The sequence below is a fragment of the Cavia porcellus genome, unplaced genomic scaffold (genome assembly GCF_034190915.1).
Source record: "Cavia porcellus strain 051 isolate PalLab524CR breed Dunkin Hartley unplaced genomic scaffold, mCavPor4.1 scaffold_29, whole genome shotgun sequence".
NCBI lineage: Eukaryota > Metazoa > Chordata > Mammalia > Rodentia > Caviidae > Cavia > Cavia porcellus.
The window spans coordinates 4,863,347-4,888,317 of NW_026947512.1; the positions used below are offsets into that span (position 1 = coordinate 4,863,347).

The 24,971-nt window shown below is 38.9% G+C and overlaps 1 protein-coding gene across 3 annotated transcripts in view; it reads right to left on the bottom strand.

The window, feature by feature from the left end:
* The window catches only part of Cacna1e (calcium voltage-gated channel subunit alpha1 E), a 479,237-nt gene that overhangs the window by 94,466 nt on the left and 359,800 nt on the right, over positions 1 to 24,971 (bottom strand). For all 3 annotated transcript variants that reach the window (XM_063240090.1, XM_063240088.1, XM_063240089.1), the window contains exon 10: positions 1,515 to 1,630. In XM_063240090.1, coding sequence (XP_063096160.1) covers positions 1,515 to 1,630 — 116 coding nt within the window. The remainder of the gene's footprint in view (positions 1 to 1,514; positions 1,631 to 24,971) is intronic.

A 24,971-nucleotide genomic window follows, 5' to 3' on the forward strand; every position in this document is an offset into this window, starting at 1 on the left:
GGCATTCCTTACACTTTTGGAGGCAAAAAGAAAATGTGTCTGTCCCAGACTGGGGTGTTTCTCTGGTTTTCAACCATATGTGCATTCTCTCAACCCTTACAGATAATCAGAGGCTGACTCCAGAACTTTGTGGCCTTTTCATGTGTTGATGGTCAGACTAAGGGGACCTCAGGTCACTCTAAAGCTCCTACAGAAGCTGAAAGCTCAGGCAACTAAGCACCAAATCATACTCTAAAATTTCCTGTGGGACCTCACATTTGCATTAGGCTTTCTACTAGGAATAGAGAAGGATGCTCTCTGCCATGTGTTATTTTATTTTTAAATTTTATTTTACAATATCACTCCTCCGTGGAAGAAAATGAAAATATATATATTCCAACTTTTAAAGAATAATACAAACAAATGTATCCTTTTTATTGACAGATGAAGGGTGACTGATGGATGTCCCTCATAATCAACTGAGCCACAGTCAAACTTGAATCTGGTGGCTCTGTGTGATAATGAAATCATGGTGGCATGGACTCATCCTCAGGGCTGGGCCCCAGGTGCTCTTGATGCTGGGCTATAGGGTGGGAAGTGAGGACACTCCAGGCCTTAGGAAAGATCTGTGCTTGTCATCATCTGCTACCTGCCATGGCCTTACACAGGTCTCCCTGTTTCTGGCCTCGTCTTCTTATGCACTGTTTTCAAAGCAGCAACCAAATGCTCCTTCAAAATCTTAAGTCTGAGCATGCCAGTGCTTTTACTACCTACACTAAAGCCCCGAACTCTTACAACAGCCCATACGGTTACATGCGACTGCTGCCCACTCCCAGAACCACCCTCATTTCATCTTCTGTCACTCTCCCCTTGTCCGCCTCCCTTCTGCTCCTGACTCACACCTGGCCCTTCCCCTATTAGGAACCTGTGCTTTTCCCACATCTTCCTGCGGCTCACCTGCTCATCTCCTTCAGGTCTACAGACAGATGGGCCTATCCCAAGCTCTCTATTTACAATTTCAGCACATCCCATACCTAATCTTGGTCTTTTTGCTCATTGTACTTACTGTCTTTATTATTTTGTTTATTGTTTCCTTTCCTGTCTAGAAAAGAATGAACTCCTCAAGACAAGAGTTTTCAGGAGTCTGTGTATTTGGTTTATGGCTGTAACTCAAGAGCCTAGGAGACAGCCTGGCACAAAGTAGGTGCATAATGTATATTTGCTACATGTATGGACTGTCAGTGGGAGCAGGGGGTGAGTATAAAAGTCACCATTCCAACCTCAACTCTCGGATTACATTTTTCTTCTGTTCATCCTGCTAATATGCTTGCTTTGTGACAAGTGTCTGATAGAAGAAATGGGAAAGTCAGACCGCAACCAAAGAAAGTGGGACCAGCAGGAAACCAAACACCTTACAAGGGAATCAGGGCTGCTCTCTGCTCTCTTCTAGACTGACCTTAAATGGAAACACAGGGAGGGCGTGGCCTTGGAGGCCTAGGCAGCCCACTCCCAGCCCTCCCAGCCCACAGCCTCACCAGCTTTGTCAATCCAGGCCCGGTAGCCGTTCAGCTCGCGCTCAATCTGCTGCTGGCGTCGCAGTTTCATGAATGCCCTCCTGTTCTCCACTCGCTCTCTCTCTTTGGCAAATTCCCTGTGGATAAGAAGGATAAGAGTCACTGAGTTTAGACAATACCATGACAAAGAGAAAGCATGTGTGAGGAGGTTCCTCCAGACCCTCCACCTCCACAGTTCTTTGGCCTGGGCTGCAGGGCAGCTTCTCATGGGAGCCCTGCCCAGCCGGCACGCCAGCCAGGCACAATGCCCTTTGCACTGCACTGTTTTGTTTGTGGTGTTGGGTGCAGAGGCCATAGAGTACTGGATTTTATCCCAAGCACCTTTTATACAATTTGTATTTTGAGGCAAATTTTCATTAAGTGGCTCCAACCTGTGAAACTCTTGCCTCAGCCTCATGTGTAGCTGGGATGGCAGGCATGTGCCCTATTTTGACAGGAACTTTTTAGCCATGCACCAACTGGATTTTCAAAATGCCATGTTCAATCTCTCTGCCACAGTGGAAGCCCTTAGCCTTCTCAGGAGCTATCCTTTCTACTTTTGATAACAACAGTGACCAATATGTATTGACAAATTATTATGTGCCAGTCCTGTGTGAAGTTTTCCATACTAACTCACTTGAGCCTCATAGACATTCTCTAAACTGAGCACTATTAAACTCTGCCTCTAACACGTGGAGCACCCTAGGCTGGGGTACATGAAGTAATACGCTGGGATGGGAACTCTGTGGTGTCATCATCATCTCCTATCTGGATGGCTCCAATGGCTTACAGTGATCTCCCCACTTCTGGCCTCCATAAGGAGGGACATATAAGCCCAGTGGACAGATGACTTGAAGGGCTATAAGACAGCCTGGTGTTGGTCAAATAATAAAAGAAAGGACATAGGTAGGTTCCCAATAGAAAGACAGTCGGAAGGTGAGGTAAGAAGGTAGCAAAGGATAAAACAGAAGGAAGTCAAGAGAACACAAAGCCACACTCTGGGACAAGAAAAAGAGAAGACTGAAGCTCCATGGGAGCTGCAGGGAGGAGAAAAGATGATTAAAAATGCTCCTGGGTAAAGATGAAGGACCACATGCAGTGGTTGAACAAATGGGGAAGGAGTTATTAGCTAATTGGCTTCTCCAGTAACCAGGCTGCTTTCCTCGTCACCAGACACACTTGCAGGCAGAAATTCCCTCTTGGTACTGCAGTCCTGCCCACCATGGTTCAAGTGCTTTCTATCTGCCCCAGAAGCTGCTCCACTTATTTAAGGTTATCACCATAAATAAAAAGCTGTATCCTGAAAATGAGAGTCCAGCAAGCATTTTGGATCCTCCCAGCTCTACCCTCATGTCCAGGGAAGGAGAGCTAAGCCAAGGACTGAGAGATGCACCCAGGGACAGTGCAGAAGAAGGGGACGGGCTGGTCTACCTCCATAGGGAGGTAGTCTCACCTGGCCCTGCTGCCAAAATAGAGCTGGCTTCTTCAGGGACAGGTTCTACGGTTACTATGGTTACAGTAAATCTGAGGGTTTGGGGACAAGGTTTCCCAACTTGCTTAGTGCTTCAGTAGCTTCTATTAAAGGTACTGTGATGAGAAGCAAAGAGTTAAAATGAAGGGCAGGCAGTGCTGGTGAGGGTCAAGGGAACAGAAGTCAAGCACCAGGATAGCTTCTGTCCTGCTCTCTTTCCTACATTCCAGCAATCAGAAAGTAACAAAGCCGGGGTGGTTCACAGTGTCACCATCCACCAAAGTTCATACCGTTAGCTCTTTGCTCCTTTCCATCCCTCAAGTACAATTAGTGCCATTGTTTTGTTGGCACTATCCTCAAAAGGACTCCTGAATCCACCCTCTCTCGTCATCCTTATTACCTTGCTCACACAATCTTTCCTTAACTGCAGTAGTGTTGAGTTACTCTCTCGACCACCTCTCTCTCTTCCCTTAATTCCATGTACCTCATAGGTACATACCTTTAAAAAATGCCACCGGACTGTATCATTTCCAAATTTCAAGTGACAAACATAGCAAGTAGCATTTGGGAAACACTTTCTAATTCACCAAGCCCCTTCACATATGTCACTCATTTAATCTTTGCAAGCTTTCTGAAGAGAACACAGAATGAGTATTTTCATTCTCAATTTAAAACTAAAGCAATTTGATCAAGTTTAAATAAGAAATGGAGCAAGGGTTAGAACTAGGCCTGCGTGCTCTCAAATTCTAAGTTTTTCAAACCTTAGTATTTTCTTTGGCTACATTCCTTATCCTTTCCTGTCTGTGTATCTTGATCTTTCACTTAAGCTCTGAAGGAGTTAAGAAAGGTTTACTAAGAGGTATTATTTTGAGCAAGACCTTGAAAAAGGAAACTCTCAGCAGGCTACAACCACAATAATCCTTGAGCATAGAGGGCAAACACTATTGTGAATGCCTCCACTATCCAGCTCAGAAAACTGAAGCTAAAGGAAATCAAGTGGCCCTTTGTGAGGGCAAGTGTCCACGCAAGGACAGACAGTCTTGGAGAAGAACCATAACGCCAGATCTTCTAAGTTCCCTTCTTTCTACCCATCACCTCCTCCTTCCCAGTCTCCTCTGCCTTCTCCTGAGCGAAGCAAAAGAACTAACTGTGGCCTTTGAAGTCTTGCAAGGTCTGAGCCATGCCTTTGTCTTCAAACCTTATCTCATCATTTCTGCCAACTTTTCCTGCTTGGAGTCCTCCATGGCCACGCCTTAGCCACAGCCCATTTCCCAAAAGCAGACGCAGGCTTGCAAGGCTAGTTTGTACCCCTTCTTTGCTTGGAAGCTGTGTGTGTCTGTCAAGATTCAAGGCCAAGTTGAAATGCTACCTCTTCTGTCTAGCATTCCTTCCGAGTCTTCTGGCCTCCACTCCAACTCTGCTCTGTCTCCTCAGAGCTCACTTTACAGTCAGTCAGACATTTACTGTGACTGGTTGCACAGGGGACTGTCTCTTCATCTACAGGAAATCCTTGTGAAATATCCTGTAACTTATTCAATTTTCTGTCTTCTTGCACTAAAGTAGGCCTGATACACAGTATATCTTCAATAGATTTATCATTATTACTACTAAAAATTTGAAGGCAGACAAGGTGTGCACAGTGGTAACTCTTTCCTAGTTCCCAAAGCCATCCATAAAGAACCACTGCTTCTCTGCACTGACCCAACGGAGCCAGGGAACCAGCGCTAACTCCTCAGTTTGCCACCACTCTCTCTTCAGTCTACTATATAACATCTGTAGAATTAGTCTAGGATTCATGCAGTGAGTCCCTTCTCTCTGGCCCTCAGAGTGCAGGATAGTTTTATTTCTGATGGGTTAGGTAAACAAAGCCCAATGTGACTTCCCTGTGTTTTTGAAAGTTTCCTGGACCCTAGGTCTCACTTATTGGCTTTCCTGTTCATGTATATTTGCAAAAATCTGGGAAATGCAAAAAAGTTACTTCCCCAAGATCAACCGGTTAGAATGAGATAGTACTGAAATTCAAAATAATGCCTTTCAATTTTAGGGTAAGAGCAGTTTCTACAAAGTCTTAGCTGTGTTCTTTGCTATCCAGAAGTTCTACAAAAGGGATTTTGTTTCATCTCAAGGTTGAAGAAAATAAGAATATAAAACAGAAGGATTTTTTTCTTTTCTTTTCCTTTTCTTCTTCCTTAAAGGGGCCTTTCATCGAGACAGCTGTATAAAATCCCCTATGCTATGCTGAGTTAATGAAGTCCTTAAATAAAATTCATAGCATTAGTCAAGTTAGTGATATACTGCTGATTTTGTGTCCGTATCACAGTCATCACTTATTCATACACATACACAATCTGGAGGGAACAAGGCCAAATAGGATTCATCTCCACAACATACCAAAAATAAGTGAATATTCTAATCTTAGATTTACATGCCCACAAGGCTGCTGAATAAATAAGTGGCCAGACCTGGGGAAGGGATATACATTCATTCCCTCATTACTTCCTTTCTCCGAGGATCTGAATGCTCTTTCTTCACAGGGTTCTGGGGGCTACTCAGATGGTGATAAATCTGGAAACCTCAAAGAAGGGCTCACTGCATATCTCAATTTATCCAGTCTCCTTGGATGAAGTTTGGAAAGGGAACTCTGGATTATAGTGGAAGTGTTCACATCGCCAAAGCCTCCTGGCACTTGCCTGGGGCTTATGGTAAGAAAATATGCAACCAGTCAGTCATTTGTTATTTGCTCCATCCAGTGCTTCCACAGTCATCGGTGGAACAGAGCTGAGGATAGGCTGCATCTACACGCCACAATTCCAAAAATGAAGAACAAAATTAAACCCCATGTGTTACAGTAAAAATAGTGCCAGAGCTTTTTGCAGAGTGAGGTATCCAGAGTTCCTTTGCTGCTGAAGTTCTGGGTGGTAACCCCTCAGTCACAGCTGATGTGACAAAAACATAAAAACCCTCCATTTCTAACCAGAGGTGGGAATAACTCTGCTCCAAGAATCTCAGATAGATTCCTATAAAAGACTGCACTATGAGGAAAATCCAAATTGCATTTCACTGTAGGCACTATTCCTCACTACCCAATTCTGTTATCTATCATTTCAGACCTCACCTTGGCCCCCTGGGAGGATAACTCCCAGCTCTCTGCAAGATCCCACTCCCACGAACGTGAAAAGAAGATGAGCTGGAGCTAGGCCTCGGGGTGGCTCTATTCTGGGCGACACATCTGCATGCAAAGTTTAGGTTTCTAAATTTCATTTGTGGGATCTAGAGGAAGATTGATCTCCTTGCAGTACATGAAGAATTTGTTTTCTTTTTTCATCTTGGTTACTGAATCCATGCTTGTTCCTGCTTTTGTTTTATAGCAGTTTACCCAAGAATCATAAATTACAGCCAATTCTATATTATCAAATAAGAGGAAGTAGAATTACCAGGATAATCTCAGATAAGGAACAACGCCCCAAACACTTACCAAACATACCTGCTGGGGTAAGCGGAGAGAAATCAGACTTTCCTTTCAAATCATGTCTATCTTAATATGAAAACTTATTTCTATATTGTGAATTTATGGACCTGTGAAGTAGCCATTGCCAGAGATAATTTACAAAGTGGCTAATCTGTACATGAATAAACTAAAGTAACAGGCATGAATTCAGAGGGTTACAATGGAATAGTTTTGGTCATTTACATTTCTAGAATTTACCATGATGTGCCTAACTCTTGGGAATTAGACGTGAAGTTCGCGTACACCTACCTCCAGCCTGAAATTCCTGCTCATGCTATTTTATCTCAGCATCACAGAGTGCCTGGATGGGCATCTTTACATTTATCTAGAGATAAATGAGGAAGTGAGGAAGATGTTTCTGGAAGATCTACTGCAGCAAGAAATCCTCTGGCTCGTGTTTTAGCCTCTAGCTCCAGAGCACTCCTCCCAGAGTCAGCGTACGCAGGAAGCTTTGTTTACTGATGCAGAGCCCTCACTGTTGTCATGGCAACTGAAAAGGAAGACAAAGCCCGCCAGGATGCACTGGCCTATGTGACTCAAAGATCTGTTTACCCACACTCCTGTACACACTTGCATGCTTCATCACACACATTGGCACGGATTCACATGCTCACACCGGCACCCTGAGGCATATGTAGACAGACTTTGCCAAGCCCACAAATGGCCACATGGTCACATTCCTATTAATCCATATTTTCAGAGGGCTTTGCTACCCACAAGAAAACCTTGCCAATGTTCTTGTAAGATCTTTGCTTCAGGAAGGAGGGATTTGAGGGTGATACCAAGAAAAGTAAAGGCTCTTCAAATCTTAAACATTCTGAAACAGAGAAATTGGCTAAGTCAGATTGGTAACTGTGTGCTGGCAGTGGTTTAATTCCAGTCTCATTGGAAACTGAGCTGGGGATGGAGGGTGAGATGTTTTAGTGTTCTTATGAACTCAAGCAACCTTTTCTCCCATTTTTCAGAGGCGCAAACACAGACCCAGAGAAAGTATACAACTTACTGAAAGTCACAGAGTTCCGCAGTATTATGGTTATTTATGCCTTATCCCTTGACTTGTTCAGAAAGGATTCAAAGAGACTTAGGTTGTCAATAAATAAAGGCCAAAACAGCCTTTTAAATCTCAGCCCATGTTGACTCTAATAATCAGGGTGAGTGTACATGTGGGTGAAAGATTCAAATACTCAGGCAGTACATCACCCTGTGCCATCCTTTCTCAGCATTGGGAGCTTTGTGAGGGCTCCTTCTGTGAGCAGAAGTCCTTCCCTAAAGTGGTTAAAGAACACAAACAGCATTACACAAAGTGCAGGATTTCATGCTTCTTTTCCGTCCTGTATCTACAGCCGAGAAAGAAAGACTATGTATCTCAGAGATCAGGGTACCTTTCAGGTGAGGAGGACCTGATCCACCGCCTATCCAAGCCTAGCCTTTTACACATGGGAAGACTGCAGCACAGAGGGGTTAACTAATCCGCTGAGCCAAGATCTACAGTATGCAGGAGCCGATCTGCAGAGTCACTTAGGTGTCCCAGGGCCACAGCCAGTGCTGTCCCACATCTTCATGATAGTTCAGCTATGAAAACTCAAAGAGGCAGATTCTTGCAGGAAGTCGGAATGAACAATTTTTTTCTTTCTCTTCCAATGTTGGTATCTCATCTATTTGTCTGAGTAGAGACAGGAAAAGAAGATCTGGCAATTATCACAAAGGAGATAATTAAGGAAATGAAGTATGTCTCGTGTTTTGCTTTCTAACCTTGAAGCTGGTGCAATCTAAGGCGTTAAACCATTATGAATAAAAGCTCTGAAGTTGGACAGACCTATCTGAGTTTAGGTACCATCTCCACCTGAGGCAAGTTCTTACCCTAAATTTCAGCTTGTAATATAATAAATGCCACGCCAACCTAAAATAGTTGTTATGATAATTGAATAATAGGTGGAAAGTACAAAGATGCTATCTCGCACAGAGTACAAACTGCCAGTGGCTAACATTTCCGAGATATATCATAATACAAACAGCATATATATATATATATATATATATATATATATATATATATGCCACCTCAAAAATGTAACTTATGACTGCCTTCCTGATAGTAGGCATTATTTTAGAATCTGAGGAAATGGCAGCAGAAATGAGAGCAAAACCTTCAACGCAAACAGCTTACATTACCATGTGGGAGAGGAACGATAAGCAAGTAAGTGTGGTATACAGTGTGCTGGAACTTGACAAGCACTCAGGGGAACCGGAAGCTGAAGTAGTAGAGTAAATTGGGGGAGGGATTTCAGGTTGAGGTGCCTGGAAGGGCCTCAGTGAAAAGACGTGAGCGATGACCAGAGATGTAAGAGACGGAGGCCCCCAGATAAAGGGCAGAAATACTCCAGTCAGAGGTGACAGCCAGGACAAAGTTTTGGGGCAGGGACATCTTGGAGTTTTTAAAGAACAGAGAAGAACCACAAGGCTAGATTGGACTGAATAGACGGAGGATGAATGATACGAGGACAGAGGGGGACACCGACCAGGTGAAGGACTAATCACACAGTGCCTACGGAGTCCTCTAAAGGTTTGACTTTTACTTGGAATGGCAGGGAAACCATCACTGGAAGTGTAGTAGAGGAATCATGTGACATCACTGAACTTTTCAGACTTTCTCTGGTTGGTTTGATGAAAACAGACTGAAGGAAGAAGCAGAGACTTTCCAGGTTATATCCAGATCATGGTTGCCTTGGACAGGGCAGTAGGAGTGGGCTGCTGAGAAATACTGGGATTCTGAAGCTGCTGCGAAGGTGGAATTAGGAGGACTTACTGATATATTAAATATTGGATGAAAGAGAAAGATGAGTCAAAGATGACCCCGAGGGTTTTGGTTAGAAGGGTAGAGTTAAAGTAACTTTGATGGAAGACGCTGGGAAGAGAGGGCTCTGAGCACTTCATCTGGGCATGTAAGCGAGCTAGATATTCTAAAACATTTATATTACAAACCAATCGGCCCAAGGGCATCAATTCTCTACAGCCCACACAAGACATGCCAGCTGTGGCATGGTGATCTGTGAACGCAGTGGGGCAGCCTAGGCTCTCTACTGTGCTTTCTTCTCTCCTGCCGGCATATGCTACATACATGTTAATGATATTTTTTAGCATGACATAATCAAGAAATTGTTGTTGCTATCACTGCAAATAAAATTAAAAATGAAACAAAACCCACAAATATTTTTGAATGCTGCACAATTTGTCCCAGTTGTTTCACTGTGCCTGTCCATTCGCAGACGACCAAGAAATAGCGCGCACTATGCATGCTGAGAAATGAGAAGTTTTCACATCATTGTCTCTAAAATCTTTTAAGAGAACTAAGGACCACATTCTCACCCCTGTTTTGCAGATCAGAACAATAAAGTCCTAGGGAGCACGGAAAGGCAGAGTTACAAAGCAGGACTAGATCTCCCCACTCTGCTTAATTACCCACCAGTCTGTGCCACCTCAGTTTGGCACACAGATACTATCAAGGCACAAAGTCAAAGGCACACATGTCGCTTTCTCTCTATATATACACATATAATAGTGTGTGTTTCAGTCACAATATTTCAGTGGGTTCAAAGCCCTGTGGAGCAGGAAGAATGAGCTGTAGGGAAGCAAGAGCTTTTTGTATTCTTTCTTCCCCACTCACACCCCCAGCAGCACTCTAATTACAGTATGAAAGAGGCATCCTGACAGAGAACAAATGGCTGGGTTCTTTTAAGAGACATATTTCTCACTCCTTTGAGAAGCCACAGCAAGCAGCTCTCTCCCCAAAAACTCTGGAGGTGCCTGAGGAGCCAACGTGGCTGCATTTAAAGGAGGAACTGAGAGCTTGTTACCAGGCTAGCCATTATAAATTTACCACTGTGTGTGTGTGTGTGTGTGTGTGTGTGTGTTTTCTCTTTCTAAAAAGGATTGAATTTCCCAGAATTCTTTGGTCAATATCCCTAGACAATTTAAACATTAAGGATTCCTCTTAGGAAGACAAAATGTCATGGTTCATCATAAAAGATTCTTCTGTATAAAAACAAGCTTTCCTTGTGCTTTAGGATGGATAAGCTAATAAAACGGAGTATCAGAAGAGAGGAGGCCTGAGGAGAGGAATCAAGTGCAGACACCTGATATCATCTAACACATGTGAGCTCATCACATAGGAAGGCCAGCCTCACTGTCCTACTGTCATCCTTTTTAACTTAAGATGGGATACATCCATTATTCACATCTTTAGGGTATAACTGACAGTCCCTCAAATTTACGTCCATTTTTCAGACAGAAAATCAAGGTCTAGATCAACACCTAGACTTTCCCAGATTACGCAGTACTAGCAGCTGCTGTGCTTCAATAATTTCCACTCACACTTGTCAACTTACTCATTGGTGACTTTTTATGCTGTAAACTCTGAGAAGGCAGGGACTGTGTAGATCGTTCTTGTTCCATGTTATATTCACGGTACCAGCACAGACTGGCTATTCCATGTTTACAGAGTGAACAAATGCACAGCACTCTGCAGGCAACCGCTAGACACAGAGCAGTACTAGAGTTTGGAGCATGAGTAGAGGGTAGTTCCAGTGAAGCAGGACATGTCCCCTCAGCCTTATTCTACCAAAACCACCAAGCTTCACCCCATGACAGGTTGGCCCTGAAGACATACAGGTCCACAAATCACAGAATCCACAAGAATGGGGCTGTAGCTTATTTTGATTCTAGCTTATTCTTCAGTTTCTCTTCTTAGCCTTTTGCAACCCCATTGGTTTGCTTCTTGATCCTCTCTGTTCATCTAAACACTGGAATGCCGCAGAACAGGCCTGGGGCCACTCATCTAGCATCCTTCCTCACTAGGTGATCTCATCTAGGCCCACAGAGTCCACATCATATCTGTGCTAAAGACTCCCATGTTTATATTTCCAGCAACAATTCACCAGTAAGCTCCATCTATGAAAACTACCTACTTGATATCAACTACTTGGATATCAAGTAAGCATCTTGAACCTAACACGACCAAAACAGAATATTTTTATTTTTCTCCTAATTGTTCCTCATCTGGTTTATCCCTCTGCAGAGGATAACATCACCCAAGACAAAGTCACTTTCAGTTCTTGCCTTTTTTCATTCCAGTACCAAGTCAACCCATAAGCAATTCCTGGCATTCTTACCAACCTCTGTCCAACATATCTAATACCCTACACCAGGGTACTGAGATCTCTTGCCTTGATACTACCTACCTTGAAACTTCCCAGCCTCACTTCGTTTTTCCAACCTTGCCCCAGTTCCCTTATAGCAGAAAAGCAGGGGCTACTTTTAATACAAAATAAATCATGTTTAAGAATCTTCCCAGTTTCTCATTGTTAAAATCCAAATTTGTTCCTGTGGTCTACAAAATTCTCTGCAGATCTGATCCTTGACTTTGCTGTGGAGGTGAGGTTTCTTGATCACCAAATAAAATTAATAATCTCATTGCCTATCACAGTCTACACTCCACCAACTTGTTCTACTTTATTAATATTTGTCATTATAAAATATTTGGCTCAACTACTTGGTTTTATGCCTTTCTACAGAATGCAAGCTGCCTTGTTTTTACAAAGAACTCAACCAGAATTTGTTGAATGAACAAACTAGGAAACAACATTAAAAGCTATATATTCTTTTCTCTGGAGGTTGTTTCTATTAGTTTTGCCCACTTAGGTCATATCTACCAATAATACGACTCATCAGCAATCTCCTAGAATTAATTCTAAATCAAACAAATCTGAAAATAAGCTGCATTTACTTACATACTTTATAAGACTTTTTAAAATCATTCCAGAGTCATAAACTATCATCATGGCAGACAATTCTTTGTAGAGCCTAAATACTTTCTGCTACAACTGAGCTACAGTTGAGCCATTTCTATCTGTTGTCTCACTAAAGTTGATGTTACTGTGCTAGTAAGCCTTTTGTTACTGTGACCAACAACCTGAGAAGAATTTAAAGCAAGACAGATTTATACTAGTTCAGGATTTCAAAAGTTTCAGCCCATGGTCATCTGGTTCCATTGTTTCTGACCCTGTGGTGAGGCATAAACATCATGGGAGAAGGGTATTGGTAGGAGAAAGTTGCTCCTCTTAGGTAGGAAGGGCAAAGAAAGAAGGGTAAAGAACTACAGAGGAAGGGCCCAGAGACCAGAGAGTCTCCACGGTCATATTCCTGTGATAATCCTGCTGTAATTAGGCTCTCATCTCCTAAATTTCCATTACCTTCCAATAATAACATCAAATCATAATCTCTTCAATGGATCGATCCTCTGATGAAGATAGACCCCTCATGATCCAAACCCAGGCCAAAAGCCCACATAGGGCGTTGAGGGGAAATTTTACATCTAAACCATAATGGTTATAATTTTTCTTATTTAGAATTTTTTCTGAATTGAGGTTATTTAATAAGTCATAAACATATTTATCCTATCTTACATTTAACCTACATTCTTCATTGAAATGCATTTAATTATCGACTCATTGAAAATGTCGCTATTATTAGAAGCAAGTGCTACAAAAGCAGGTGAGGTACAAGGCAAGATTTTCTCCTCCTGAACAGACGGCGTGTGGCAGACATTAGTGTTAGGACTGCTGCAGATATTAATACTTAGGAGACACCTTGCTGCAAAGTAAGGACTTCATAACAACAAACATTAAACTAGAGTGAAAAAACGCCATGAAAAACAATTAAACCTTCAGCTTAGTTAAAATTAATCACATTTGGCTACATCTACCTTGCAAGACCATGGGAAAATTACTTAACCTCTCTGGAATTCAATTTCCTAATAAGCAACATTAATAAAAATACCAGCCTCACCAAGCTGTTGTGTCAATGGGCTCGCATGAGCAAAGGAACTGACCATGGCTCCCAGCTAAATCTTCTATAGGTGAATAGCACCTGAAGTTCCAAAGGAGTTGGCTCTTTCAACTTGCAGAGCACTGGGAACGGATGGCCCTTGTTACTTTATCCCCTGGGACATAAACTCAAATCAGGCATTTGTATCAAGAACAATATTAATCAACACTATGAAAGAAGGAATACTGGTGAACCTAGAGAAGAAGAAAAAAAAAGAACAACTTTTGATCAAGTTTCAGCTACCAAGTAATTGTGGACTGTTTTGACCATTCTCAAATGTAACAACTTCTCACCACCTTTAGAAAAAACTAATTTTACATAGAGATTCTGGGTAAGAATTTCCTATAGAGCAGACCCTGCTGAGTTTGTAGCCATGAAGGATGAATATGTAAATGAAAATCTTAGGGAGGCAGCTGCCAGTTTGAACCATAACCCTCATCCTCAGCAGAGACTTCCAAATGTTTCCGAGGTTCTCAGCAAAGTCCACTCTGATGTTTTCTCTTCACGGAGCAGTGATGCCCACCTGCCAGTGGTTTCCAGTCCATAAGACGAATTCGGAAATACAAAGCACTCAGTCAATTCTATAGTAATTTGACAAAATTTATATGTCTATTGAATATGAGAATAAAAATTAGAGGCTTTGTTTTATATCTCTTTGTATTTTTATTTCATTTTTCTAGCCATCCATTTGAAATTCATTTCCTAAAATATCCCTGCTGCAACGCGCAAGGGTGTTGAAGATTTTAAAAAGTGATTCTTTACCACAAAAAGTTTTAGAAGCACTCCCCAAAGCAAAACTATATCTTGGCAGCTACAAAATGTGGTACAGAGATTATCACACTAATTATCAGTATTTGTATTCTAACGTATCAGAAACTCTATTAAATGTTTTCTAAGCACTATCTCATTTAATTTTCGCAAAGTACATGATTTTGTCACATTATTAAAAAGAGGCCAAAGAATGTTTAAAAATCTGTTCAAGGCCTTACAACTGGGCAGAGACAGAATGCAGTTCTTTTGACCACAGCAGATCTAGAGAACAAATAGAAGCCAGGACGTCTGCAATACTGATGTCCTCAGGATTACATAGACAGCATTTCTCCCCAGCTTTACAGTGTACTTTTCTTTCTGTCTGTCTGTTCCCTGTCCCCACTTATTATACCTCTTTGTAACTCTTTTCTTTTCTTCTTTTATATTCTACCTCTTGTCTGAGACACACTACTCAGCCTCAAGGGTAGGACCTGAAGTTATGAAAGCCCCTGAAACACATGCAGGGCATCTTATTCTCATTGTGTTTTGTGAAGCTATAAAGAGGCATTGAATTTATATTCTCATCATGTGTAGTAAGTAGAAAATTTATATTGTTCTTATATTATCAGACAGTGGTTACTATAAGTGGATTCTCACTGAACATGTGAGCTCCCAATAGCACAAATAATAGCTGTATCGTTCACCAGCAAACATGCTTTGCTAATGAATACTGATCAAGGTTTTTATATATTTGAAATCCAAACAGTATCATGAACTCTAAGTTTAGGTTAAAATAAGACTCCATGTTTACACGAAGACATACCTACTCTGCAGATATTATTAATGCATACATGTGGCTGTCTGCATGCATTCTATACACACATAGAGTCATAGCCTGAGCTACCGTATATTGACTGACACTTAGGGTGAGGCATCATACCAACATACTTCCCAGAGGCTAACTTACTGCTTCACATCAGACATTTAACCACACCTGTCCAGTAGTTCATCTGCTCCATTTAGTGGTGACGCCTTAGCTGAGGTCAAAAGGAGAACATGCACGGGGTTTGGCTGCACGATTCTGTTTAATTATGAAATTAATTAGTTGCTATGATGCTTGTCTGTATTTTCACCTAATGCTGCCAGAAAACAGTTGTATTTTACAAAGAAGTCAAACCTGAAAAGAGCCAACTTCTACTTCTGGCAGAATGTTTCAGTAGTACTGTTGAAATGCCTTTCACACAAAATATCCAGGTACTAACAAATTATGAAAAGTATACTGATAAATGCATTCCCAAATTTACAGAAAAGTGATAGAAGGATCTAAGTTAAAAAAAAACACAAAAAACAGACATATGTTATATAAAATATTTTCTCCTACCCTGTGTCTTATCTATATTCATTTTCTTAAGAATATCTTTGAAAAATCTTAAGCAGGTTTTTGTATTATGATAAAGTCCAACTTATCTACTGTCTTGGTCTCATCATTTGTTCTTCTGAATTTTTCCCAAGAAATATTTTCATAATCTGAGTTTTTAAAAAATATTATCAAATTAAATTTTGCCTAAAGAGTGGATTAAAGAGTCTAGGTTTCCTTTTTTCCCTCATATGAATATACAGGAGATCTAGGGAAATTTTATAATAAAGCCTTGCTTTTCCTCATTGGTTTTGCACCTCTGTCAAAAATCAACTGCTCACACGTACAAGAGACTCTTTGTTTTGCTCCTCTGATCTATTTGTCTGTCCTTACATTGGTACTTTACCACCTGGATTGTAATAAATCTTCTTTTAAAAAGTTATACAAGTCCTACGAGTTTGTACTGCTTCTTCAAGATTAGTCTGGCTTGTCAATTTTATAATCACATCAATTTTATAATCACCTTGTATATTTCTTTCAAATAGCATGCTAGACTTTCAGAGACAGTGAATGTCTTAACAATATTAGGTCTTTCAGTCCATAAGGATGGCATGTCCTTCCAGTTTTAGGACTTTTTTTATTTCAGCAATATTCTTTAGTTTTCAGTATGAAGGTCTTAAGATCTTTTGTCAGACTTTTTCCTATTTCATTTTCTGTTACTTTTTAAGTTCACTTAAATTGAAATTCAACTTGATCATTGCAAGTATACAACTACATAAACAAATAATGTTTTTTGTATGCTGACCTTGTATCTAATGACCTCGTTAAATTCACTTACTAAGCTCTAGTACTTTGGAGTCCAACTCAGTTTTCAAAATATACAATCAGGCTATCTATAAAAAATTGTTTTTATTTTTTCATATCCAATTTATGTGTCCTTTATCTTTTTTCTTGCTTTATTAAAATGGCTCAGATTTATATAACAATGTTGAAAAGAAGTGGTAAGTTCTTGATCATATCTAAATTATAGGAGAAAAGGAATTAATATTTTATAACCTTTCATTATTAAGTATGATGCTGGATGTAGGGTTTTTTAAAAATAGATGTCCTTTTGTAAAATTGGAAAAGTTCCCTTCTATTATTAATTTACTGAATCTTTTCTACACAGAACTATTGAATTTTGTTAAATTCTTTTTGTGCATGTGTTGAGATGTTTCAAGGTTTTTTCCTTATATGCTACTAATGTGGAATATTACACTGATTAGTTTTCAAATGTTATAATAACCTTGTATTCAGAGATTAAACATCAGTTGGTAATAATGTATTATCTTTTGATTCTGCCAGATTTGATTGACAATACTCTGTTATGGAAGTTTGCATCTAGTTCATGATGGGCATTATTATGTGGTTTTCTTTTCTTATGGTACATTTGTCAACTTTAAGAATTGACGTTATGTTGGTTATTTGAAATAATTTGGGAAGTATGCCACCTCCTCTACATCTTAAAGCAGTTTTTGATAGCTCTTTAGTATTTCTTCCATAATGTTTGGTAAAACTGATGGATAAAACAATATGGCTTGATTTTCTTTCTGGAAAAGTTTTAGATCAGGAAATTAATTTATTTAATGATATGAGTTGATTTAGATTTTTAATTTCTTCTGAGTTTTCAAGGAACTTGCTACTTTTCCAAGCCATTGAATGCACTAACACAAAATTATTAATAATACACCCTTACTTTACACAAATGTACATAATTGAAAAATGCAGAAGAACTAGCCGGGCTTGGTGGCTCACGCATATAATCCCAGCATTCGGGAGGCTGAGTTCGAGACCAGCTTAGGCTACAAAGTGAGCTCAAGGCCAGCCTGAACTGCACGAGACCCTGTCTCAAAAAGAAAAAAAAAAAAAAAAACAGCAAAAGAACTAATCAAAATATTCCTGAAATTAAGAGCCAATTATACAAAGAGAGTAAAACACAAAATACACAAAAGTCAATTGTTTTCCTATATGCCATCAATGAACAAATGAAAGTTCACACCATAGTTAGCATCTTAAAAACTAAGAGTTATGTAAAAACCTAACAAAATATACATAAAGCCTGTATGAAGAAAATTACAAAACTAATGAATCAAATAAATGTACAGATCATCCATGTTCATAGATAAGAAGATTCGATATTGTCAAGATGCCATTTTTTTGAAACTTGATATATAGATTCCATATAATCCCAATAAAAATTATAAGTAATTTTGTGGATACTGACAAGTTAATTCTAACCCTTGTATAGTAAAGTACAAGACTCTGATAGCAGATTCAGTATTAAAAAAGAACAAAGAGAACTGACTACAAGATTTATGATGAATCTATAGTAATAAAAACAAAGTGGTGTTATTACAAGCACACAGATTAAGGGGACAGAGTAGAAAAGCCAGAAATAGATTCATATAAATTCAGGCAACTGATGTTTGACAAAGGAGCAAAAGTAACACAAGAGAGCAAGGAAGGCATCTTCAACAAATAGTGTGGAACCTGGACTTCTACATACAAAAAAGTTAATCTACACCTTACAACCTTCATAAAAATTAACTCAAAATAGAGCATATATGCTATGGATAGATGCTGATGTATTTTCCAAAATTCACACCAAAGCAGCTGCCATGCATCCCAGGAATAGAATCAAGAAGAAGCCAACCTCTTCCTGTGAGCCAGCAGTGGCCCTGTATCATGGCAAGAGAACCAAGAAGCTAACCCCTTCCTGGCACTTTTAAATTGGAGCACTCATTCTCCAGAAATGAGATATAAATTTGTACTATTTAGAAGTTATTTGTTCTTTGGTATTGTGTTATAGCAGCAATAATGTGACAACAGTAAACTCCAATGTAAAATCCTTGAAGATAAAAACAAACTGAGATGGCCTTGGGTAAAGTGACAACCTTTTAGATACAACACCGAAAGCATGATATGTGCCCAAAAAAATTGGTAAGCTGGACTTCATTATAATTAAAAACTGCTCTACAAAAGATAATTTCAAGAGAATGGGAAGGCAAGCCACCACTTAAGAGAAACATATTTGCAAACTCTACATCTGATAAAGGACAAACTACAAAAAGATTCTTCACACCATGTATCATGAGGAAACCAATTAAAATAACAATGCATGTTTCTTAGAATGGCCAGAATCTGAAGCACTGACCAAGCTGAATTGTGATGAGAATGTGGAATAACATGAGCTCTCATTCACTGCTAGTGGGAATATAAAATGGGGTGACCATTTTAGAAGAGAGTGTGGCAGTTTCTTATACACTAAATACACTCTTCTCATGTGATCCAGCAATTACATTCTTTGGCATTTACCCAAAGGAGTTGAAAACTCATTTCTACATAAAATTATTCACATAGATGTTTATAAAAGCTTTATTCATAAGTGCTAAAACATAAAAGCAACCAAGATGTCCTTCAGTAGGTGAATAGATTTTTTAAAAACTGAGGTATGTCCAAACCACAGCAGTAAAAAAAAAAAATGTGCTATTACTCAACACTAAAAATAAATGAGCTATTAAGCCATGAAAAGACATGGAGGAATCATAAATGAATATTATTAAGTGAAAGAAGCCCACTTGAAAAGGCAGTCTGAATATCATGTGTCCTTCTGAAACTCATGTTGAAATCCGATTGCCATCCTGGTGAGATTGGTAGGAATATTTAAGAGGTGATTAGATAATTAAAAGGGATTAATGCCTTTCTTACAGGACTGGGTTAATGCTTGTGGTAGTGACTGAGTCCTCACTTTCTGGATTAGCTTTTGCAAGAACAGGCTGGTGTAAAGCAAGGCCCCACTCCTGTGGTTTTCCTTTTCTGTATATGCCTGCTTGCCCTTCTTTTGGTTACAATCTGACAAGGATCAAACCTGGCCCAGGTAGGCAGCCACCTGAATTAGGACTTCTAGATTCTAGAACTGTGATGATAAAACTTCTTTCCTTTATAAATTACTGTATCCAGTCCTAAATATTCTGTCAGATAATAATCGTGAACCTATAGCATGTGTGGAGCAATGGACACAGCCCTCTCTGTCGATTTGAGAGCAAGTATATGAGTTGTTTTCTTCCAAACTAAAACCATAGTATTCAAGTTTAACTGCAGTGTTGAAACTTTGTGATAGATACATGGATTAGAGGTTGCAGTTTGGGTACTTGGTCTCTTTACCATCATGTTGTTAGAGCCACGATGAATTAAGGCGGCTACTTACTGTATGGATTCAACTATATGACATTCTGGAAGAGGCAAAACCATGGAGATAGTAAAATTATTTATGGTTTCCTGTGGTTGGAGAGAGGGAGGAATGAATGGCAGAACACAAAGGATTTGTAATTTGAAGTGAAAACACTCTGTGTAATACAGCATCTTGAATTTAACAGCATGTTCAAAGGAACCTTCGCCATGATCAAGTGGGATTTATTCTTGGGATACAAGGATGGGCCAACACCCACAAATTAATCAATACGATGCACTGTATTAGCAGATGAAGGGTAAAAATCAATGTGCATCTTATAGATACAATAATATTTGACAAAATTCAATATTCTTTAATGATAAAAGCTCCTAACAAAGGATATGAAAGGAATATGCTTCAATATAATAGCAGCTACATAGCTAACACTACACTCTAAAGTGAGAGGCTAAAAGCTTTTCCTTGAAGATCAGGAATAAGACAAAGATCCTTATTTCTGCCACTTCTATTTATCATAGTACTAGAACAAGTCAGAGCAATTCAATAAGACAAAGAAACAAATTTATCCAATTGGAAAGTAAGGAATCTGTCTTCATTTGTATAAGACATGACTTTATACACAAAAAATGCCAAAATTCACAATAAAAAATGTTAAAACATTAAAATTTAGTAACATTGCAAGTTAAAAATCAATACACAAAAATTAATAGCATTTTTATATACTATCTTAAAAAGAAATCAAGAAAATAATCCCATGTACAGACACATCAAAATACAGGAACAGATTTGCTGAATACTGTAAAATATTAATGAAAAACATCAGAGATACAATTACATAGAAAGATATTCTGTGTTTAAGGATTGTTAGAATTAATACTGTTAAAATGACTGCACTACCTAAAGCATCTAAAGATTCAATACAATCTCTATCAAAATTATAATAATATTTCTCACAGAAATAATAAAAATAATCCTAACCACAAAAGATCCTGAACAAGCCAGGCTGTAATCCCAGCATTTAAGATGCTGAGGCTGGAGAACTGCTGTGAGTTCAAGGCCAGCTTGGGCTACACAGTGAGTTCAAGACCAGGCATTGTGAGACCTTGTCTCAAAAAAACAAAGGAGAAAAAGAGACCCTGAATAAAATCAATCTTGAGAGGAAAAAAACCCAAGACATCATATTATCTGCATTCAAATTTGCTTTATAGTAAGCAAAACGGCATGGTAGTTAGGCACAGTGGGGCATGCCTATGGGGCCAGTTACTCTAGAGGCTGAGGTAGAAAGATCATAAGTTTGAGGTCATCCTGAGTGACTTAGCAAGACCCTCCTTCAAAATAAAAACTTTAAAGGGCCTAGGCTGAGAATGTAGCTCAGTGCAAGTTCCTGAGTTCAGTCCCGACTACCACAATAAACAAATAGCCAGCATGGTACTAACAAAAGCAGACATATATAAAAAGGACAATGGAAGAGGCTATGGAGACCAGAAATAAAACCACACATTTACAGCCAATTGATCCTCAAATGGCTTCAAGAAAAACTGGCCGGAACTCACAATGAGGGAGAAGCACAGTCTCTTTATTAGATAGTGTTGGGAGCACTGTTTACTTGACACACAGAAGAATGAAACTGGACCCACATCTCATATCATGTGCAAAAGCCAACTTAAAATGTATTAGTTATATATAAATAAAAGACTGGGAACTGCAAAGCTACCAGAATAAAACAGGAGAAAAACTTTAACACGATTGGGCAGGGCAGGTGTTGGAGAACCAAGTGCTCAAACTGCCACCCAAAACCCACTTATTCATCACGAAGGGCCAGCATGGCAATTAAACCTGAATACTGAGGTTTTAGTTTAGAAAATCAACAAGGCAACTTGACTTGTGAGCCCAAAGAGAGTTCTATGTGCCTGCTGCACCATGCAGGTCACAAATTCCTCACCACTGGCCTAGGCAATGATTGTTTTTAGCTAAGACCTCCAAAGTACCAAAAGCAAAAGCAAAAACATACAAACTTATTGCATCAAATTAAAAAGCTTCCACACAGAAAAAAAAAAATCAATCACCTGTGTGAAGAGATAATCTACAGAATAGGAAATAACTTTGTAAATTACATGTCCCATAGGAGGTTAATATTCAAAATATACAAGTAATCCAACAATTCAATAACAAGAAAACCACTAACTTGACAAAATGGTGGACAAATAATCAGGATACACATTTCTCAAAAGAACACACATAAATGGCAAGTGGGTGTATGAAAAAATGTTCAACCTCACTAATCATCAGGAAAATGCAAATTAAAACCACAAGGAGGTATCACATCATACCTGTTAGAAAAGCTATTATAAAAAAGACAAAAGATAAGTATTGGCGAGAATGTGAAGGCAATCCTTATATACTGTAGTTGGGAATATAAATTAGTCATTACAAAAAAACAGTATCAAGGTTCCTCAAAAAACTGAAAATAAAACTACTCGATAATCTCACCACTAAGTATGTATTCAAAGGAAATGAAATTAATATATCAAATAGATATCTGCATTACCATGTTCCTTGCACATTATATACAAGAGCCAAGATATGAAATCAATCTGAGTATCCATCATTGGAAAAATGGATAAGGAAAACCTGGTAATTCACAACAGAATACTACTCAACTGTCCAAAAGAAGGAAATTCTGTCATTAGTGACAACACGGATGAACCCAGAGGATATTAAGATACATAAAAGTAAACTAAACCAGAAAGGCAATCACTACACTGTTAAGTGCAATCTAAAATGCTGAACTCATGGAAGTAGAGAGTACAGTGGCAGTTACCATGGACTGCAGCAGGGAGGGAAAATGGGCAGAGGCTTGTCAAAGGTACAAACTTTTAGCCAAATAAGATGAATAAGTTCTAAAGATCTTTTGTACAGCATGGGGAGAGTAACACTAAATATTCTTTTACCAGCCAGGAACAGTCACACATACCGATGATCCTAGGCACTCTGCGAGACTAAGGCAAGAAGATCACAAGTCCAGTCTGAGCCAAGACAATTTAGTGAGACTCTGTTTCAAAAAATTTTTAAAAAGAGCTAGAGATGTAGCTTAGAACTTCCCAGGTTCACTTTTCAGTACCACCCAAAACCAAATTATCTTACCATAAATAAAGATAAGTATGTGAGGTGATAGATACATTAGTTTCATTTAGTCATATCATAATGTGTACATATACAAAAACATCACTTTGAACACTTAAATATATACAAATTTGTCAACTATATCTTAATAAAACCTGGTGTGGGAGGGCACACATTAGGGAATTATCTTGTAGCGCTGTGCTTGAATGTGTCCTGAAATCCACTTTCAGAATTTTCATAGAAGCATCATTTGCTTTAGTGAAATGCTGAAAGTGGAGAATGGATAAACAATTTACAGTATACTCACAGAGTGGAATTCTACCAGCAATACAGGTATAAAAACATATACCAAGTTTTTACAAATCATATAACAATCACCCAGTGATGTATTGTGTAGGAAAACACACATAAGTGGTAAAACTAAATGGAAAACAAAGGGGCAACAACCACTATACCGAGGGGAGATGGAGAAACATGGCAAGTGAGTAGCTAGTATTCTTAATGCTGTTTCTTTTCTTTTTTTTTTAAAGAGGATAAAATTAAATACAACAAAACAGAACATAAGAAAGCAATGTAAGAGACATAAATTCCAAACAAGATAACCAGAGATCATCACTATCTATCATATTGTCTCTTGTTTTCTTCCAAGTAGTTGTCCATATCTTCACATACAGTGAGTTCATACAAAATAACATCACCTTGTATTGCAGTTTTATATGACTTTTTCATTTCATGTTTTAAAACTGATCAGAACAGGATGATGAAGGCATTTTCATCTTCAAGACTAGACAATAGGGAAGTCAATAATGGCTGTCACAGTGTCTCTCATTCTCTTCAAAATAGCTGTCTATACCTTCAGTACGTTAAAATTAAACAAAACAAAATAGAATAAAATCACTCTGAACAAAAATAATAGTATTGCTGGATTTCACATCATGACGCTATGGAATCAGCACTGGGTACTATAGTGTCTCTTTTTCTTCAAAGTAGTCGTTCATTTCATCATGCGTTATATAATCAGTTCTCATAAACTGTTTATAAGTTCTATGCATGCATTAGTTCCTACATGTATATCTATCCTTTCTGTATTAGAGGGAAAAACAAAACAAAGCAAGATAAAACAAAACAAATTCCTAGAAAAACATGAAACAAGTCATATAAAACCGCAATACAAGGTGATCTACAATGGTTGCTATGATGTCTCTTGTTATCTTTAATAGAATTGTCTTTATCACCAGGCATAGTATAATTGAATATAGCAGTACATAACAATATTAATAAAATGAAACATTGGAGACATTGTCAGACTTCAAAAGCAGGTAATAATCAAACCACAGTGGGTATCTTAGTGAATCTTGTCATCTTCAGTGTAGTTGCCTATACTCTCAGACTTGATACTATCAATCACAATGGGTTTGAATAAAATCAGTCAATATAAAACAGCAATCAAACAAAACAGATTAAAATAAAATCAGTCATAATAAGATAGTGTAAGTTATACAGGGCTTCAGATTAAGTTAATAGGAAATTAAGGATTTCTTATTACCTGAATGATTACCATACTATATCCTATTTTCAGGATAGCTGTCTATGCCCTCATATTTAGTATAAGTAGACAAACTGAATGTAATCCATCTAAACAGAATGGTGAGAATAATGTGGATTTTAAATCCTGGTACACTATTAACAATATCTTCTGCATTCCTTTTTCAGACAATTCCTCCCCTTCACTCCCACAAGGTGCACTGCACATTTGGGTCCCACCAACTCTCTCAGCTTTTAGATTGGGGGGGGGGCAACCTACTATTTACCTAAGTGGTTCCAAATCTTCTCACTTCTGGGCTTGATCTCAAGTAGTATTCCTTTACATACAAAAGCCTCAAGGCTTTCCTTCATTATAGCTGAGTAGTTCTCTACTGCACAAATGTATCATGTCTTTCCAATCTATCTTCAGATGCTGGTAGAGTTGCCCCTATTTCTCTCTGGTTCCCTATCACATAGAGCATTGTTTTCTCACATTTGATTTTTGGTCTATAAACCCTCTTTAGGTTAATTATATTTCCTATACAGAGCATCTTGATGGACCATACCTCCTGACCTACTCTGCCTGTGTTTCTTTT